This window comes from Lytechinus variegatus, mitochondrion, assembly GCF_018143015.1.
Source record: "Lytechinus variegatus isolate Lv4 mitochondrion, complete genome".
Classification (NCBI taxonomy): Eukaryota; Metazoa; Echinodermata; class Echinoidea; order Temnopleuroida; family Toxopneustidae; genus Lytechinus; species Lytechinus variegatus.
Genome location: NC_037785.1, coordinates 1 through 15,693, shown reverse-complemented (window position 1 = coordinate 15,693; position 15,693 = coordinate 1). Strand labels below are relative to the sequence as shown.

Here is a 15,693-nt window from a genome sequence, read left to right as displayed (position 1 = left end):
CTAAGAAAAGATTATCTTTTTTTCTAATGAGGAGACTAGGGGGAACCCGAATATAAATAGGCTAAAGTAAAGTACTGAAGCTACTTGTCCTAGGAATACATAGGGGTATTCCACAGGTTGTGCTCCTATTCAGGTCAATATAAAGAAGGTGGCAACAAGCAATCAGAATGCCGCCTGGGATAGGGGACGGAAAGAGTTTGACTCTTTCTTTGATGTGTTCAAGAGGGGCATTAAGAAGAGAACTAAAATCGCTGCAACTAGAGCAATAACTCCCCCCAACTTGTTGGGGATGGAGCGTAGAATAGCATATGCAAATAGAAAATATCATTCCGGTTGAATATGGGGAGGGGTGACCAAGGGGTTAGCCGGAATGAAGTTCTCTGGGTCTTTTAGGGCTCCCGGAAAGAGAAGGGCTAGGCTAAACAAGGCAGTTATTAGCAGAATAAATCCCACCGTGTCCTTTGTTGTGTAGTAAATATGGAATGGGGCCTTGTCGTAATTCCTTTTCAGTCCAACAGGGTTATTGGCTCCTCTTTTGTGGAGGAAGACTAGGTGTATAACTGCAAGGGCTGCGATTATAAAGGGGAAAAGAAAGTGGAACGCGAAGAACCGGGTAAGGGTGGCTTTGTCTACAGAGAACCCCCCTCAGAGTCATTGTACTATTGTAGTACCAATATAAGGGATTGCAGATACGAGGTTAGTAATTACTGTTGCGGCCCAAAAGGACATTTGACCTCAGACTAGGACATAGCCCATAAAAGCGGTAAGTATGGTTACCAAGAACAGAATTACTCCTATGTTTCAGGTTTCTACCTTTTTGTAGGATCCGTAATAGAGCCCTCGCCCTATGTGGCAGTACATGCAAATGAAAAATAGTGAAGCACCTTTGGCGTGTACTTTGCGTAGGAGTCATCCGTAGTTTACGTCTCGGCATATGTGTCTTACTGATGAAAATGCCAGAGTAATATCTGCTGTATAGTGCATAGCCAGAAAGAGTCCTGTTAGTATTTGGACTATAAGGCATAAGCCTAAAAGTGAGCCAAATTTTCACCAAATGGAGAGATTGGAGGGGAGGGGAAGATCAACAAAGGTTCCTTTAAGTATTCGGAAGATTGGGTGTTCCTTTCGTATTGGAGCTGCCATAACTAATGATTATATATAACAAATGGTAGTTTATTTATCTCTTGTAATTATGCTCTTTGGGAGAACCTTAGTGTTTTACAGTCTTTCTCCTTACTATTCAGCCCTCGGGCTGGTAATAGTTTCTGTCTCTGGTTGTTTGGTTCTCTCTTTTTTAGGGGGGTCTTTTGTGGCTCTGGTCTTACTCTTGGTTTACATGGGTGGAATGCTCGTCGTATTTGCCTACTCTAGTGCCATATCTGCTGAGCGATTTCCTTCTGTTAACAATCTAGGGGAGGTAATTGGCCTCTCTTTTCTTTTGTCCTCTTGAGTTTTCATGTCTTTTGATAACTTTCAAGATTGTGGGAATGTGTTCTATTGTTTGGTGAGAGGAGAAAGGTTGGTAGGTAGAGGTACGTTGTATGGTAGTGGTGGTGTATTAGCTATCTTGGGCGTGTTTGTTCTCTTGATAGCTTTAGTTGGAGCTTTAATAATTTCTCGTGGCATTGAGAGCACAGTAATTCGGGCTATTTAGCTATGATAAGACGACAAAAGACAGGGCTATTATGACGGCTATCGATATAATGGAGGACAAAATATATCGCTTTATCAGTCCTATTTGTCTTCTCTGGTTTGCCTTTGATAGGAAGGTAGAGGATTGAGCTATTCCCTGCGGCCCTATTTCTTCTTGTCACCCTCGGTCTAACGTTCGAGAGGATAAGAAAAGGGAGGAAATAAAGGATGTAAGTGTGGTGATTGAGTGGATAATGTCTACGAAGAACCATTGTGAGGTTAAAGTAGAGTGGGCCCTTCTAACTATTGGGGTTTGGGACAGAAACACTAGTGCAGAGAATAAAAGGGCTACCCCAAGAATGGTAACTACCAGAGGGAGGCTCTTGGTAGAGGGAGAAACATTGAATGATGGCAGCGACAAGATGAAATTAGAGAAAAATCAGCCTCTAATTATTGTGCCGAGGGATAGCCGTAGTAGGGCTTTACTAAGGTTTGCGTCTTCTTCTCCTATGGGGGATAGAACATTGATGGAGGGGTTTAGAGAGAAGCAGAAGTAGACTATTCGAAATCTGTAAACTGCTGTCAACATTGTTGCGACTATACTCAAGGATAGGCCAAGTGTGTTAAGGAAGCTGGCTCTGGCTGCCTCCAGAATTAAGTCCTTAGAGTAAAACCCTGCTAAAAAGGGTGTTCCCATTAGCGCTAGCCTGCCTAGAGCTAAGCAGGCAGATGTTACTGGTAAGAGCTTTCTTAGGCCTCCCATCTTACGCAGGTCTTGCTCGTCACTAAGTCTGTGTATAATTCTCCCCGAGCATAAAAATAACATTGCCTTGAAAAATGCGTGGGTGCATATATGAAAGAATGCTAGTATAGGCTGGCCTATACCAATGGAAGAGACCATTAGTCCTAGCTGTCTTGTGGTTGAGTAGGCAATGATCTTCTTGATATCATGTTGGGCAATGGCAGTCGAAGCAGCAAACAAGGCGGTTATCCCTCCTAGTATTAGTACAACTGATTGGGTTCTTGGAGATAAGACGAAAAGGTCTCTGGTTCGGACTAGTAAAAATACTCCCGCTACAACCATGGTTGATCTGTGTAATAGGGCGGAAACAGGAGTTGGGCCTTCCATAGCCGCAGGCAATCATGGGTGGAGTCCGAATTGAGCAGACTTTCCTGCCGCAGCTAGAATCAGGCCGAACAGCAAGAAGGGTAGAAAAGAGCTTTCTATTTTCCTAGAGGAAAGAATTTCTGTAAGGTTTCATGAGTTTAAGGTAAGAATTGACAGCGCCATAAACGTTATTAAGCCTATATCACCAATTCGGTTATAGATAACGGCCTCCAAAGCTGATCTTCTGGCGTCTTTGCGTGTAGTTCACCACCTTATTAGTAGGAAAGAGAGAAATCCAACTCCCTCTCAACCTAAAAAAATAAGAAACAATCTTTTGGAGCAAGTTAAAAGAAGCATTTTTAATAAAAAGATAGTAAGAAGCCGAAAGAAAGCGGTTCCTTTTGGGTCATCAGCCATGTAGTAAAATGAGAATTCCATAATAGATCAGGTTACTATTAAAGCAACGGTGAGGAAGAGCAAAAAATACTGGTCGTAGATAAAGTTTAGGGAGATTTTAGTAGGCGTTTTTGCCAATCAAAGGGAGAGCGTTACTTTAATTCCTTTAAATTCGGCTTTGGTCGCCACTATAAGTGATACTACCGAGAGCAGTGCTAGAAGCTTTAAAACTGTCATTGCGAATGGCCCACTTGTGTATCTTACTCTCCTTTCTTTTTTTCTGGCTGTTAGTTTGGCGCTTGGGAGGGTGGCTTTCATCTGTGGGAGATTTCTTCTCCTGAACAGATAAGACTTGGAAAAGAAAAAAATTCTTAGAAAAAGGATTGCTAGAATGCCTAAATTTATTGAGGTTATAATAACTGATGGATTCAGGGTCATCGAAGTCTCAACGGAGTTGAACCGCAGGTCTTTGGACTTAGCAGGACCAAGACAAACCCATAGATTTCGGATTTAAGGCCAGGGTTTAACTGGCGTCTTCAGTGCCACAGGCTGATGTTTTAATTAAACTACTTTAATCAGGAAATTAGTGTTGACATTGGGTTGATAATAATTAGCACTAGGGGTAGGATATGCAGTCTCGCTAGTAAATGCTCTCGAGAAAAGGATGGGGCAATTTTTGCTACTTTTCTTGAAGGTGTCCCTTGATTAGACATTTGGAATATCATAAGGGAGTAGATGGCTCCGAATACGGTTGCGAACCCAAGTATAGGGAACAACCACACAGACCAAGAGATTAAAGAGGATAGTATTAATATTTCCCCGATTAGGTTTGGGGAGGGAGGTAACCCCAATTTTGCTGCACACATTAGGAGCCACCATAGTGTTCTTAAAGGAAGCAGCATCTTTAGCCCTCGGGTTATGGCGAGGGTTCGTGTCCCCCTTCGTTCGTAGACTGTTTTGGCCATAGAGAAGAGGGCAGAAGAGACTAGTCCGTGTGCAATCATTAACATCAAGGCTCCTTTTAGTCCCCATTTTGTGCCAGAGAAAATGGCGGCTGCTACTACTCTCATGTGCCCGACTGAAGAGTATGCTATTAGGGCCTTAAGATCGGTTTGTCGTATACATATAATTCTCGTCACCAAGGCTCCTCAAGAGCAAAATACAATTAATACTAGGGAGAGATATTTTAGCGATATGGTCGAAAACAAAGAGATGAGACGAGTCAATCCATACCCTCCTAACTTTAGGAGGATCGCTGCGAGTATCATCGACCCTGCAACAGGGGCCTCCACGTGCGCCTTTGGAAGTCAGAGATGAAATCCGTATATGGGCATCTTTATGAGAAAAGCAATTATTGAAAGTGCTCATCACATGGTAAGTGAGTTGATTGATTTCTCTGTTCACCATATTAATTCGACTTTGGGGATAGAGAGTGATGTTCTAGATGAGTAGATGGCAATGAGCCTGATAAGTAATGGTAGGGATCCAAATAGGGTGTAAAACATAAAATATAGGCCCGCTTGAAATCGTTCCATTTGTGCTCCCCACCGCGTTATAAGGATTAAGGTGGGGATTAGGGTTGTTTCAAAGGCCACGTAGAATAATAGTAGTTCTAAAGATGAGAAAGTAATTATTAGGGCTCCAGTAATTATTATAACCAAAGAGATAAACATCCGTTGGTTTAGGCTTCTTGCCTTTTTAAGGTGGCCCTTTCTGGCTATAAGAGCTATTGGACATAACCAGCACCTTAATATAATCAGAGGAGCTGATATAGTATCAGAAGCTAGAGTGGAGGATAGTTTGTGTCAGGAGGAGGTCCAATGGTTGGTGAGGACTATAAGAGAAAGTAAGGATAGTGCCGCTCTTTGTGCAATGGAGCTAACCCAAACCTTGTTCCTTGGAACTAAAAAATTGGTAATGGCTATGCCGGTGGTAAATAGTATGAGAGTAATCATTATTATAAGAAGCTTATTCTGCTCACTCTAATCCTCCTTTTATCCATTCAAATACTAGGCCTAAGGCTAGGATAATCATAAAGATTAGGGAGATAGGTATTAAAATAGAGGGGTGGGTGGAGGATTTTGCTGCGGGGAGGGGAAATAATAGGGCTATTTCTAAGTCGAACAGCAAGAAAAGGATCGCAACAAGAAAAAATCGGAATGAAAAAGGTAATCGGGCTGAGTTTAGTGGGTCAAATCCGCACTCGTAGGGAGAGGTCTTTTCCCTGTCTTTAGATCGTTTTGGTAGGATGTGGGCTGCTGCGGCAAATACTATTGCCACCACTATCGTTATTAGGAAAATAAAAATTATTGGAGTCATTATTTATATATGATTAGGAGAAGTGGCAGATAGGAATGCGTGCGGCTTGAAACCGTTTGATAGAGGTTTAATTCCTCTCTTCTCTTGAGACTACTTTAGGAGCCCCATCAGTAAATACAGACATAGAGGAAAAGTCAGACTACGTCTACAAAGTGCCAGTATCATGCGGCAGCCTCGAATCCAAAGTGGTGATGGGTTGAAAAGTGGTGGCCTGCTAGTCGGAATAGGCAGACAATCAGGAAGGTTGTCCCGATGATCACATGTAGTCCGTGAAACCCTGTAGCCACAAAGAAGGTTGAGCCATAAACTCTATCGGCTATTGTGAAGGGAGAGTCTATATATTCTCATGCCTGTAGTACTGTAAAATAGATTCCTAGGGTTACTGTTAGGAATAGAGCTTGTATAGCTTCTGTCCGATTTCCTGCTAGAATTCTGTGGTGCGATCATGTAATGGTTACACCAGAGGATAATAGTACTGCGGTTTTTAGAAGGGGAACTAGAAAGGGGTTTAGGGGAGTTATTCCTGTGGGGGGTCACGTTAGCCCTATTTCCGTGGATGGGGCTAGTCTTCTATGGAAAAAGGCTCAGAAGAAGGCAAAAAAGAAGCAAACTTCTGATGTAATAAACAAGATCATTCCGTACCGTAGTCCTTTCTCCACTATAGCGGTGTGTCTACCTTGGAAGGTAGCTTCTCGAACTATGTCCCGTCATCAGTTTATCATGGTGGTTACCAGTAAGAGAAAACCGACAGTTAAAAGAACGATTCTTTGGGTGTGAAATCATAGTACTAATCCTGAAGTCATCATTAGCCCTCTAATTGCTCCCGTTAGGGGTCATGGGCTTTGATCTACTAGATGATATGGGTGTTGATGAGCCATAATTTAAATGTTCTGTTGTAGGTAGAAGTGAACTAGTGCGGTGAATACATACGCCTGGATGCAGGCCACCCCTATTTCCAATACAAATAGTAAGACGAAGATTACAAAGATTGGAATTCTGATCATTGGGCTAGAGGAGAGAAGTCATATGGCGGTAGAAAGTAGAAAAATCAAAAGGTGGCCTGCCGTGAGGTTGGCAGCTAATCGCAGCCCAAGTGCTATGGGCTGTGCAAAAAGTCTTAGAGTCTCTATTCATACCATCAAAGGAATCAGTGCATTAGGTGTTCCTTGTGGAACCAGGTGGCTTAGTCGTCTTTTGAAGGCAAGGTAAAATCCTAGGATTTTAACGGCCATTCACAAAGGAAAACCTAGTCTGTATGTCAAAGATATGTGTCTGGTAGCCGTAAAAGCGTAGGGAAATAGACCTAGAACATTAACAGATAGAATTATTACGAATACCGCTGTTATTAGTCCTGCTCAGGGAGCGGTGCTTGGTCTTGTATTTTGGAAAATCATTTCTAAAACGTTTTCTCGAAAACTTGCTCAGACTGATTGGAAGCGTGAGGGGGCCCATTTTGTTGGGTAGATAAATGCTAGCCATGATAGGGCAAATACCATTGAGAATACATTCATGGGGATAAAGAACAAGGTTTCCGGAAAAAATTGACCAAAAATTCTTGGTGTGACTATCATTGTCATGTTGTGGAGGTCTTATTAATAGAAACGGAGGATGCTTGGGTTGTACCCCTGGCAGAGGGGGTGTTAAGTAGTAGGGCTAAAACGATAAATACAGCGGTTCAAACAAGGAAAAATTTGATTATTCATCAGGTAAAGTCTAGTTGTGGCACTCCTTAATAATAGGTGTTAGCTATTTTCTTTTAAATTAAGAGTCTAAGGCTTTAAATAAGCTAATTAAGGGTTGTTATTCTTCTAGGTATTGTGCGACTCAGTTTTCGAAGGTGTTAAAAGGAACAGATTCTATTACAATGGGCATGAATCTGTGGTTTGCGCCGCAAATTTCTGAGCATTGTCCGTAGAAGAGTCCTGTTCGGGCAGCAAAGAATGTAGTTTGGTTTAGCCGGCCTGGTACCGCATCCATCTTTACTCCTAGAGAGGGAACGGCTCATGAGTGAAGAACGTCTGCGGAAGAGACAAGCACTCGGATGGGGTTTTGCATGGGTAGTATTAGTCGGTTGTCAACTTCTAGCAGTCGGGCGTCTCTAAGGGAGATATCTGAGGTTGGAACCATGTAGGAGTCAAATTCTAAGTCTTTGTAGTCTGTATATTCATAGCTTCAATATCACTGGTGTCCAATGGCCTTTATGGTTAGAAAGGGATCTTTAACCTCGTCCATTAGGTAGAGGAGCTGAAGTGATGGGAGGGCAATAAAGATTAGAATCAGGGCTGGTATAACTGTTCAAATTGTTTCTAGCTCTTGTCCTTCTAAGAAGAATCGGTTAGTGCTGGAGGAGACAAGCAGAGAGGCTAGCCCATAGAAAACTAGAATTGTTATAAGAGTTAAAACAATGAGGGCGTAATCGTGAAAGTATGTAAGCTCCTCCATTAGAGGGGAGGAAGCATCTTGTAGACCAAATTGTGCTCAAGTTGCCATTAATATCGAAGAAGGTTCAGGTTTGTAACCAGATCAGATGAGTGAGTTCGCGAGAGGGCTACCATTAGTGAAAGTCCAACTCTTGCCTCGCAAGCGGAGAGTGTCAGCAGAAGGAGGTTAAATGTCGTTTTTTGGGGTATACCAACTTTCTTTTTTCAAACCGCAATTCCTATAAAAAGGGAAATTAGGAGGAGTTCGAGGCACAAGAGTATTGATAGAAAATGAAGCCGGTTTAATAGTATACCTAGAAAACCAAGATAAAAAATTGACAAAACTATTATTAATAGGGCGATTTAAGAGTTTTGGGGTTAAACCAAAACTTTCCGAGCCGAAATCGGAGGTTCTACTTAAACTAACTCTTTAAACGTCTACTTTACTATGATAATTGTAGATGGTGTTTCATCAAAAGTGTGGTGTGATGGTGGGAAGGATGTGTATTGCCACTCAAGGGAGGCGTGGGAAAATTCTGGTGTAATACCTTCTCGTTGAGAAGCAAAAGCCTCTCAGATTAAGAAAAGGAAAAATAGCATGGCAACAACCGAAATAGTAGATCCTATAGAAGAAACCGTGTTTCACAGGGTGTAGGCGTCTGGGTAGTCAGAATATCGTCGTGGCATTCCGGCCAGCCCTAGGAAGTGTTGGGGGAAGAATGTCAAGTTTACCCCGACAAACATAATAAAAAAGTGAACCTTTCCTCACAGTGGATGTAGGCTGTATCCTGAGAATAACGGAAATCAGTGAGTAAACCCTGCGAAAATTGCGAATACGGCCCCCATTGATAAGACGTAGTGAAAGTGGGCTACTACGTAGTAGGTGTCGTGAAGTACAACATCAATAGACGAGTTGGCTAGGACGATCCCTGTAAGTCCTCCTAATGTAAAGAGAAAGACAAACCCTAGTGCCCATAGCAGGGGAGTTTCTCATTGTAAGTTTGAACCTTGCAGTGTGGCCATTCATCTAAATACCTTAATTCCTGTTGGAACTGCAATAATCATTGTCGCTGCTGTGAAGTAGGCCCGTGTATCCACGTCCATTCCCACTGTAAACATATGGTGAGCTCAGACTAAAAATCCTAGGATTCCAATGGCTATCATGGCGTAAACCATTCCCAGGTATCCAAATGGCTCTCGCTTTCCTGAGTAGTGAGCAATAACGTGTGAGATCATACCGAATCCGGGAAGGATCAAGATGTAAACTTCTGGGTGACCAAAGAATCAGAATAAGTGTTGGAACAGAATTGGGTCTCCTCCTCCTGCTGGGTCGAAAAAGGTGGTGTTAATGTTTCGGTCGGTAAGCAACATTGTGATTGCCCCCGCTAAAACTGGGAGAGAGAGAAGTAGGAGGAATGCAGTTACAAAGACTGATCACACGAATAGAGGTAGGCGGTCAAAAGACATTCCAGGTGTTCGCATGTTAATAATCGTCGTTATAAAGTTTATTGAGGCTAAAATGGATGAGGCACCAGCAAGGTGTAGGGAAAAGATTGCAAGGTCTACTGACCCCCCTGCGTGTGCAATTTTACTAGATAGAGGAGGATAGATTGTTCACCCTGTTCCTGCTCCTCTTTCTACCCCAGCTGATGCTAGAAGTAAAATAAAGGAAGGGGGAACCAGTCAAAATCTCATTTTTTTCATTCGGGGGAAGGCCATGTCTGGCGCCCCTATCATCAGTGGAATTAATCAGTTTCCGAATCCTCCAATCATTATTGGCATTACCATAAAGAAGATCATAACAAGTGCGTGTGCAGTTACAACTACGTTGTAAATTTGGTCATCTTTAAGAAGAGACCCAGGTTGTGCTAGTTCGGCTCGTATAATTACTCTCATAGCCGTTCCAACCATTCCGGCTCAAGCTCCGAAAATAAGATATAGTGTTCCAATGTCCTTGTGGTTTGTAGAAAATAGTCATCGTCTTAGTTGCATGTTTTTAATGTTAGTGCTTACCCTTAGGCATAGACACTTTCTCTCTGGTCCTTTCGTACTAAGAGAGATATCATCGTAGATAGAAACTGACCTGGCTTTCGCCGGTCTGAACTCAGATCACGTAGGACTTTAATGGTCGAACAGACCAACCCTTAAAAGCTTCTGCACCCTTAGGATGTCCCGATCCAACATCGAGGTCGCAAACCTTTTCGTCAATGTGAACTCTCAGAAAAGATGACGCTGTTATCCCTGCGGTAACTTGTTCCTTTGATCACCTTAGTGGATCACTAGTTTCATTCTGGTTTTAGAGTTGTTTCTCTTTTTATCATACCTTATAAGCGGAGGGTTATTTTACTCCGCGGTTGCCCCAACCAAAGCTCTTCCAAGAAGAATAAGAATTTGTCACTAGATATGGTTATAAATTAGACTAGGTCAAATAAATTATGGACTTGGGTTTTGCTTAAGCTCGACAGGGTCTTCTCGTCTAGCGATTTTATCCTCGCCTCTTCACGGGGAAGTGAAATTCGGGGTCTTGAGAAAGAGACAGTCTTGTTCCGTCTTGCCATTCATACTAGTCTCTATTTAGGAGACAAGTGATTATGCTACCTTCGCACGGTCAAGATACCGCGGCCGTTTAACCTCTAGTCACTGGGCAGGCAGGACTCCTTATGTTTTAGGGTCAAGGAGCGATGTTTTTGGTAAACAGGCGAAACTATTGTTTGCCGAGTTCCTTTTTCTCAGTTTAATTGTTTTAGTTCTCCTGGGTTGGAAGACGTTGATTAAAACATGTTTATTTGTTGCAGTGTTTTTTCTTCCATGGTTATAAACGGATAAAACTCAGGTGAGCTAGGTGCTTACTAATATTAACATTGTCTTTTCTAGCTATAGAATGTCCCAATAAAATTTCGAAGTGTCAGGGTAAATACTCAATAATTTTTTAGAAATTATTAACAACTGAGCTTTAACGCTTTCTTATTAAGTGGCTGCTTCTAAGCCTATTACTTTGTTGTTTTCTATTTCTTCAGGTGGTTGACTTTAACTATCGTAGTTGGAGTTTTCCATTTTGAGCTTCAAGCTTATCCTTGAAGCTCTGACCTTCATCTTTTAAATTTTATGCTGTCTATTTATAGTGTTAAAGGAGACATATTTTAAAATAGAGGCTTAGCTCAAACTAATTTTTTGGGAAACCAGCTATCTCTGGGCGCGGTTAGCATTTCACATCTAATCTAACCTTTTTTCCCACTATTGCAACAGTGAGTTTATCCCTCCTGTGAGGAAGGCAAGATTAGCTCGTCCAGTTTCGGGCAAAGAAAAATTTTTCTTGTTTTCTCGTTAATCCATTATACACAAGGTAAAAGGAGTAATCTTTCCTTTTTGGGGTTTATAAGTTAATATTATTTCATCTTTCCCTTTCGGTACTTTTTGTTTTGGGTTCGTTTTGTTTTCAAATAAATTTACTAATCTAAGAAAGTGTTTTTGTCTTTAAATTTGTTTATATTTTATATTCTGTAGAAACCTAGAGATAAAACTTCTTTATGTGATTATATATAGGGGAAGAGTAAGAGGGATTGAAAGTGTTCTTAGAACTACTAGGATGGATATTAGTCAAACCTTAGTGGTGAGAGGAGAAAGAATAGCGTTTTTACGTCAGGATGTGATTCTAATTATGTGCTGCGGGAATAGTATTAGTCCTGTTTTAAATGAGATTCGGAGGTAGAAAAATAGGCTTAGGAGGCTCCCTACAATCATTATCGAAGAGAAAGCTATAAAGCCATTACTTATAAGGAAGTACAAGGAAGTAAACTTCAAAATAAATCCCGTTAGGGGAGGGAGTCCTCCTAAAGAAAGCATTAGTAGAATAACTAGGGCAATTCTTGTTGGGGAAAGTTGGGAGGTAGTTTTTAGGTGGCCAAGTGTCGAGATTTTTAAAAAGTCAAAAAGGAGAAATATTGCAGTTTTAATAACCAGGTAGATGATCAACATAAGTATTGCGGCCTTCACTGAGTAAGCTGAGGTTATTATTAACCATCCCATGTTTCCTATTGAGGAAAAGGCTAGAATCTTACGAACTTGAGTCTGGTTAAGTCCTCCTCATCCTCCAACTAAAATAGAGATTAATCTAGCTACGATTAGAAGGTAAGAAATAACTAGTTGACCGAAAAAGAAGAGTATTAAAAGGGGAGCTATCTTCTGTCAAGTGGCTATGATTAATCCTTGGAAAAATGGTAGTCCTTGTAGGACGTCCGGGAACCAGAAATGGCAGGGAGCAAGACCTAACTTGAATGCTAGTGCAACTCTTAGACATATGGCACTTACTTTTTTAAGCGGTTCTAAAACTGATCAAGATCCTGTTAGCCAGGCTTGAATAAGTGCGCCTTTAAGAAGTAGGGCAGCGCTTAGGGCCTGCACAAGAAAGTACTTTATTGTTGCTTCTACTTTTCGAGGGGAGAAATTAGAACAAAGAACTGGTACTAAGGCTAGAGTTCTAAGCTCTAATCCCACTCAAATGATAAATCATTTTTCGGTGGATATGACTATTACTGTGCCAGAGACTACGGTTAAAAAGAGGAAAGCAGATATGGTTCGGTACATAGAGCTTGAAGGGACTTTAACCCTTAATAATCTAATTATCAGCTAGACACCTTTACTTTTAGGAGCAAGCTCTGTTAAAATAGAGGAAGGTAGATTCCAAAAACAACAACTAGTCTTATTGTGACGCACAGTGCTCCTATGGCTAGTGGGAGGTACCTCTTTCAGGTTAGGAACATTAGTTGATCATAGCGGAACCGTGGGTAGGCAGCGCGGACTCATAAGAATAGAAATACTAGTAAAGTTGTCTTTGCCCCTATAACAATGACTTTTATTGGAAATAGGCTTTTGAATGGGGAGGGCCCTCCGAGAAACAAGACTACCGAAAAGAGATTCATGAGAATTATTTTCGCGTATTCCGCAATAAAGAATAGTGCAAAAGGGCCTCCCGCGTATTCTACTTTGTAGCCGGATACGATTTCAGATTCCCCTTCAGTCAAGTCAAAGGGAGCGCGATTTGTCTCAGCAAGAGTCGAGACAAATCAAATATAAAACAGGGGTAAACAGGGCAGTGAAAATCAGGAAAACTCTTGAACATTCATTATATATGTTAGGTTAAATCTTCTGGTGAACAAAATTAAGGACAGTAAAATCAAGGCTAGTCTTATCTCGTAGGAAATTGTTTGGGCCACAGCTCGTATTGCACCCAGAAGAGAGTACTTCGATTTTGAAGCTCACCCAGAACCAAGAATGGCGTAAACGGATAATCTAGATAGACCGAGGACCAATAAGAGAGAAAGTTGTAGGTCTATAGTGGGTGTGTTAACTGGCATGAGTTTCCACAAAAGAAGAGCCAAGGCTAGAAATAGCAATGGGGAGAAAAAGAATAAGTAGGGCGAAGCTGTTGATGGCTTTAAGGTTTCCTTAATAAAAAGCTTCAGCCCATCTGCGAATGGTTGTAGCAGTCCATAGGGTCCGACTACTTTGGGCCCCTTACGAAATTGCATGTAGCCTAATACCTTTCGTTCCACCAGAGTTAAGAAAGCAACAGCTAGGAGGACGGGGACTAAAAATGAGATTAATTCTAGAAGTCTAAATATGTAAACCATAGAGCTAAAGAAGGGAGTTGAACCCTTGATAGGAAAGTCTTAGGCCTTCTGCATTAACCACTTTGCTACTTTAGCTGCTTTATCTTAGGTTTTCACCAAGACCCTCTGATTGGAAGTCAAAAATACTGCTGTACTCATAAAGCTTGTAGTAAGAAAAGGACTTTAACCTTTGTATATGGATTTACAATCCACCGCTTAAATTCTCAGCCACCTTACTCTATAGAGGTCTAGTTAAAAAATAACTTTGGGTTGTCAGGCCAAAATTGCTGGTTAAAATCCGGCGGCTTCTGAAAGTAGAGGGAGGTTTTTATCCTTCCATTATCGGGGTATGAGCCCAAAAGCTTGGCATTTAGCTTACTCTACTTATTTATATATAAGTTAGGAATCAAAACATAGCTAGTTAGTAAGTTCCTCTTTTACACGGAGTCCACACCCGTGCAATTCGGGTTGTTTTGAAGCTTTGGTAACATTTTAGTTACATCTAGGGATTTGCAATCCGAAATGTTTATTACACTACAAAGCCCAAGGACTAAGAAGTTCTCATTCTTATTAAAAGCTTTGAAGGCTCTCAGTTTGTTTAACTTAAGTCCTTGAGTGGTTTTAGTTTAATAGAAAAACGCTTGCTTTGCAAGCAAGAGTTCTAAGTTAAAATCTTGGAAGCTACAGCTGAAAGAAGGAGTTGAACCTTCGGTGAAAGAACCTAAGTCTTTTGCATTAACCACTTTGCTATTTCAGCCTGGGAAGATAGGTATTTATCCTATTATTTCTTGGTTAACGGCCAAGCGCCTTTACATTTAGCTACAACCCATTTAAGGAGTAGTTTAATTGGGAAAACGAAGAACTTTGACTTCTTTGTTGTGGGTTCGATCCCCACTTCTTTAAATCAAAAGAGTAGGGTTTGCACCTACATCTGCAACTCCCAAAGCTGCTGCTTTACACTAAACTATCTTTTGGTTAGTTTATATGTTATATATAATTCATAAGTCCCCCCCCCCCCCCCCCCATAAGCAAAAAAGGTAATACCAGAGGCAGGCCCGAACGACGTAGGAGGGAGGGGGAGTTGTGATGTGAAAATCCTAAAGCCTTGAGAGGGACTTTAACCCTCTCTTCTGATTTACAAGACCAGACGCCCATAACTTTCGGGCCTTCAAGGCCAAAGCTCTTATTGAGATTTTAACTCAAACCTAAAGCTCGAAAAGCTTTTGTTGTTGTTCAACTATAAGGGCATTTTCCAGGCCTACCTTCCGGTGGGCCTATTGTGTTACGACTTTTCTCCCCTTGCTATATACTGGCTAGGCGAGAGTGACGGGCGATGTGTACGCATTCCAGAGCTCTTTTCAACTCCATTTTCTCGGTGGAGTTTACTGCTGAATCCAATTTCCATAGAAAGATTTCATTTCTATTTTCACTGGTTTATCAAAACATTGTAGCTCACCTATTCCCAGCTTATAAGCTGCACCTTGATCTGACGTCTGGGGGTCTTCCTTTTGGTCAACTTTCTCGAGAAGTAGACTTACGACGATGGTATACAAGCTGTAAGTACAAGAGCTGGTGAGGTATTTCGTGGATTATCGATTCAATGGCAAGCTCCTCCAGGGAGATTTGGAAAACCGCCAAGTCCTTTGAGTTTTAAACTTTAGGTTCGTAGTTCTCTGGTGCTCAGGTTGTTTACTTCTAAGTATAACAGGGTATCTAATCCTGGTTTATGCCTTAGTTTTCGTGGGTTCAAATGTGCAGTTTGGTAGAAAGGTTTCTTATGAGATTAGTTTTTTACCACTAGCTCAAAGCTACTACCAACTATTTATTCTTCTAACCACCCTTTTGACCGTTCAATTTAACTGTAGGAAGTACGTATAACCGCGGTGGCTGGCACGTATTTTACCTCCTTCTTTTTCCTTTGCTGGATCCAGATTTTTCTGATTGTCCAATATTTAGCACTGCAGTCGTGGCGTATTGCTCAGTGTTGTGGGCGTGTTTTAGCACCTGATACTGATATTCCTATTCCAAACTTTCTTTTAAGATTTTTTGGAGTAGGGGGTTACTTCACTGGTTTGCTAGCTTGCTTGCATGTGGCATCTTAAGAAGAGTTAAAATTGGGACTAGGACCAAATCGGCTGCTAAGGGAGGGACTTTAACCCCCTTTGGAGCATTTTCAGTGCTTTGCTTTAATCCGTTAAGCTACCTTTGC

At 41.5% G+C, this 15,693-nt stretch overlaps 13 protein-coding genes and 24 non-coding genes across 37 annotated transcripts, besides 1 other annotated feature; 6 read left to right on the top strand and 31 right to left on the bottom strand. All coding sequences in view use genetic code 9, as the record gives it.

The window, feature by feature from the left end:
• On the bottom strand, nt 1–1,143 carry CYTB (cytochrome b). Its single transcript has one exon. It carries the CDS (start codon nt 1,141–1,143, stop codon nt 1–3), a length of 1,143 nt encoding a protein of 380 aa, YP_009487510.1.
• Nucleotides 1,144–1,165: 22 nt separating this feature from the next.
• On the top strand, nt 1,166–1,654 carry ND6 (NADH dehydrogenase subunit 6). Its single transcript has one exon. The coding sequence runs from the start codon at nt 1,166–1,168 to the stop codon at nt 1,652–1,654; it is 489 nt and encodes a 162-aa protein (YP_009487509.1).
• ND5 (NADH dehydrogenase subunit 5) lies at nt 1,655–3,574 on the bottom strand. Its single transcript has one exon. The coding sequence runs from the start codon at nt 3,572–3,574 to the stop codon at nt 1,655–1,657; it is 1,920 nt and encodes a 639-aa protein (YP_009487508.1).
• DR311_mgt22 lies at nt 3,575–3,642 on the bottom strand. The gene has a single exon. It is a non-coding gene; the product is annotated as a tRNA-Ser (tRNA).
• A 1-nt stretch (nt 3,643) lies between these two features.
• DR311_mgt21 lies at nt 3,644–3,712 on the bottom strand. Its single transcript has one exon. It is a non-coding gene; the product is annotated as a tRNA-His (tRNA).
• Nucleotides 3,703–5,091, bottom strand: ND4 (NADH dehydrogenase subunit 4). The gene has a single exon. The coding sequence runs from the start codon at nt 5,089–5,091 to the stop codon at nt 3,703–3,705; it is 1,389 nt and encodes a 462-aa protein (YP_009487507.1).
• A 13-nt stretch (nt 5,092–5,104) lies between these two features.
• Nucleotides 5,105–5,455, bottom strand: ND3 (NADH dehydrogenase subunit 3). Its single transcript has one exon. It carries the CDS (start codon nt 5,453–5,455, stop codon nt 5,105–5,107), a length of 351 nt encoding a protein of 116 aa, YP_009487506.1.
• Nucleotides 5,456–5,471: 16 nt separating this feature from the next.
• DR311_mgt20 lies at nt 5,472–5,541 on the top strand. Its single transcript has one exon. It is a non-coding gene; the product is annotated as a tRNA-Ser (tRNA).
• Nucleotides 5,542–5,550: 9 nt separating this feature from the next.
• On the bottom strand, nt 5,551–6,333 carry COX3 (cytochrome c oxidase subunit III). Its single transcript has one exon. The coding sequence runs from the start codon at nt 6,331–6,333 to the stop codon at nt 5,551–5,553; it is 783 nt and encodes a 260-aa protein (YP_009487505.1).
• A 3-nt stretch (nt 6,334–6,336) lies between these two features.
• Nucleotides 6,337–7,026, bottom strand: ATP6 (ATP synthase F0 subunit 6). Its single transcript has one exon. The coding sequence runs from the start codon at nt 7,024–7,026 to the stop codon at nt 6,337–6,339; it is 690 nt and encodes a 229-aa protein (YP_009487504.1).
• Nucleotides 7,020–7,181, bottom strand: ATP8 (ATP synthase F0 subunit 8). The gene has a single exon. The coding sequence runs from the start codon at nt 7,179–7,181 to the stop codon at nt 7,020–7,022; it is 162 nt and encodes a 53-aa protein (YP_009487503.1).
• Nucleotides 7,182–7,251, bottom strand: DR311_mgt19. Its single transcript has one exon. It is a non-coding gene; the product is annotated as a tRNA-Lys (tRNA).
• Nucleotides 7,252–7,255: 4 nt separating this feature from the next.
• COX2 (cytochrome c oxidase subunit II) lies at nt 7,256–7,945 on the bottom strand. Its single transcript has one exon. The coding sequence runs from the start codon at nt 7,943–7,945 to the stop codon at nt 7,256–7,258; it is 690 nt and encodes a 229-aa protein (YP_009487502.1).
• ND4L (NADH dehydrogenase subunit 4L) lies at nt 7,945–8,238 on the bottom strand (the record flags this gene model as incomplete). The annotated part of the gene is made up of 1 exon: nt 7,945–8,238. A coding segment is annotated over one exon (294 nt), but the record flags the coding sequence as incomplete, so codon positions are not given.
• On the bottom strand, nt 8,239–8,307 carry DR311_mgt18. Its single transcript has one exon. It is a non-coding gene; the product is annotated as a tRNA-Arg (tRNA).
• Nucleotides 8,308–8,313: 6 nt separating this feature from the next.
• COX1 (cytochrome c oxidase subunit I) lies at nt 8,314–9,867 on the bottom strand. Its single transcript has one exon. It carries the CDS (start codon nt 9,865–9,867, stop codon nt 8,314–8,316), a length of 1,554 nt encoding a protein of 517 aa, YP_009487500.1.
• On the bottom strand, nt 9,868–11,400 carry DR311_mgr01. The gene has a single exon. It is a non-coding gene; the product is annotated as a 16S ribosomal RNA (ribosomal RNA).
• On the bottom strand, nt 11,401–12,459 carry ND2 (NADH dehydrogenase subunit 2). The gene has a single exon. The coding sequence runs from the start codon at nt 12,457–12,459 to the stop codon at nt 11,401–11,403; it is 1,059 nt and encodes a 352-aa protein (YP_009487499.1).
• On the bottom strand, nt 12,460–12,531 carry DR311_mgt17. The gene has a single exon. It is a non-coding gene; the product is annotated as a tRNA-Ile (tRNA).
• Nucleotides 12,532–12,533: 2 nt separating this feature from the next.
• On the bottom strand, nt 12,534–13,505 carry ND1 (NADH dehydrogenase subunit 1). The gene has a single exon. The coding sequence runs from the start codon at nt 13,503–13,505 to the stop codon at nt 12,534–12,536; it is 972 nt and encodes a 323-aa protein (YP_009487498.1).
• A 2-nt stretch (nt 13,506–13,507) lies between these two features.
• DR311_mgt16 lies at nt 13,508–13,580 on the bottom strand. The gene has a single exon. It is a non-coding gene; the product is annotated as a tRNA-Leu (tRNA).
• Nucleotides 13,581–13,648, bottom strand: DR311_mgt15. The gene has a single exon. It is a non-coding gene; the product is annotated as a tRNA-Gly (tRNA).
• Nucleotides 13,649–13,651: 3 nt separating this feature from the next.
• DR311_mgt14 lies at nt 13,652–13,722 on the bottom strand. Its single transcript has one exon. It is a non-coding gene; the product is annotated as a tRNA-Tyr (tRNA).
• Nucleotides 13,723–13,726: 4 nt separating this feature from the next.
• On the top strand, nt 13,727–13,795 carry DR311_mgt13. Its single transcript has one exon. It is a non-coding gene; the product is annotated as a tRNA-Asp (tRNA).
• A 1-nt stretch (nt 13,796) lies between these two features.
• DR311_mgt12 lies at nt 13,797–13,869 on the bottom strand. Its single transcript has one exon. It is a non-coding gene; the product is annotated as a tRNA-Met (tRNA).
• Nucleotides 13,870–13,891: 22 nt separating this feature from the next.
• Nucleotides 13,892–13,961, top strand: DR311_mgt11. Its single transcript has one exon. It is a non-coding gene; the product is annotated as a tRNA-Val (tRNA).
• DR311_mgt10 lies at nt 13,961–14,028 on the bottom strand. Its single transcript has one exon. It is a non-coding gene; the product is annotated as a tRNA-Cys (tRNA).
• DR311_mgt09 lies at nt 14,029–14,097 on the bottom strand. Its single transcript has one exon. It is a non-coding gene; the product is annotated as a tRNA-Trp (tRNA).
• Nucleotides 14,098–14,099: 2 nt separating this feature from the next.
• DR311_mgt08 lies at nt 14,100–14,170 on the top strand. Its single transcript has one exon. It is a non-coding gene; the product is annotated as a tRNA-Ala (tRNA).
• Nucleotides 14,170–14,241, bottom strand: DR311_mgt07. The gene has a single exon. It is a non-coding gene; the product is annotated as a tRNA-Leu (tRNA).
• Nucleotides 14,242–14,313, bottom strand: DR311_mgt06. The gene has a single exon. It is a non-coding gene; the product is annotated as a tRNA-Asn (tRNA).
• Nucleotides 14,314–14,315: 2 nt separating this feature from the next.
• DR311_mgt05 lies at nt 14,316–14,387 on the top strand. The gene has a single exon. It is a non-coding gene; the product is annotated as a tRNA-Gln (tRNA).
• A 1-nt stretch (nt 14,388) lies between these two features.
• Nucleotides 14,389–14,458, bottom strand: DR311_mgt04. The gene has a single exon. It is a non-coding gene; the product is annotated as a tRNA-Pro (tRNA).
• Nucleotides 14,459–14,585: a D loop (control region).
• DR311_mgt03 lies at nt 14,586–14,659 on the bottom strand. Its single transcript has one exon. It is a non-coding gene; the product is annotated as a tRNA-Thr (tRNA).
• A 3-nt stretch (nt 14,660–14,662) lies between these two features.
• Nucleotides 14,663–14,731, bottom strand: DR311_mgt02. The gene has a single exon. It is a non-coding gene; the product is annotated as a tRNA-Glu (tRNA).
• DR311_mgr02 lies at nt 14,732–15,620 on the bottom strand. The gene has a single exon. It is a non-coding gene; the product is annotated as a 12S ribosomal RNA (ribosomal RNA).
• On the bottom strand, nt 15,621–15,693 carry DR311_mgt01. Its single transcript has one exon. It is a non-coding gene; the product is annotated as a tRNA-Phe (tRNA).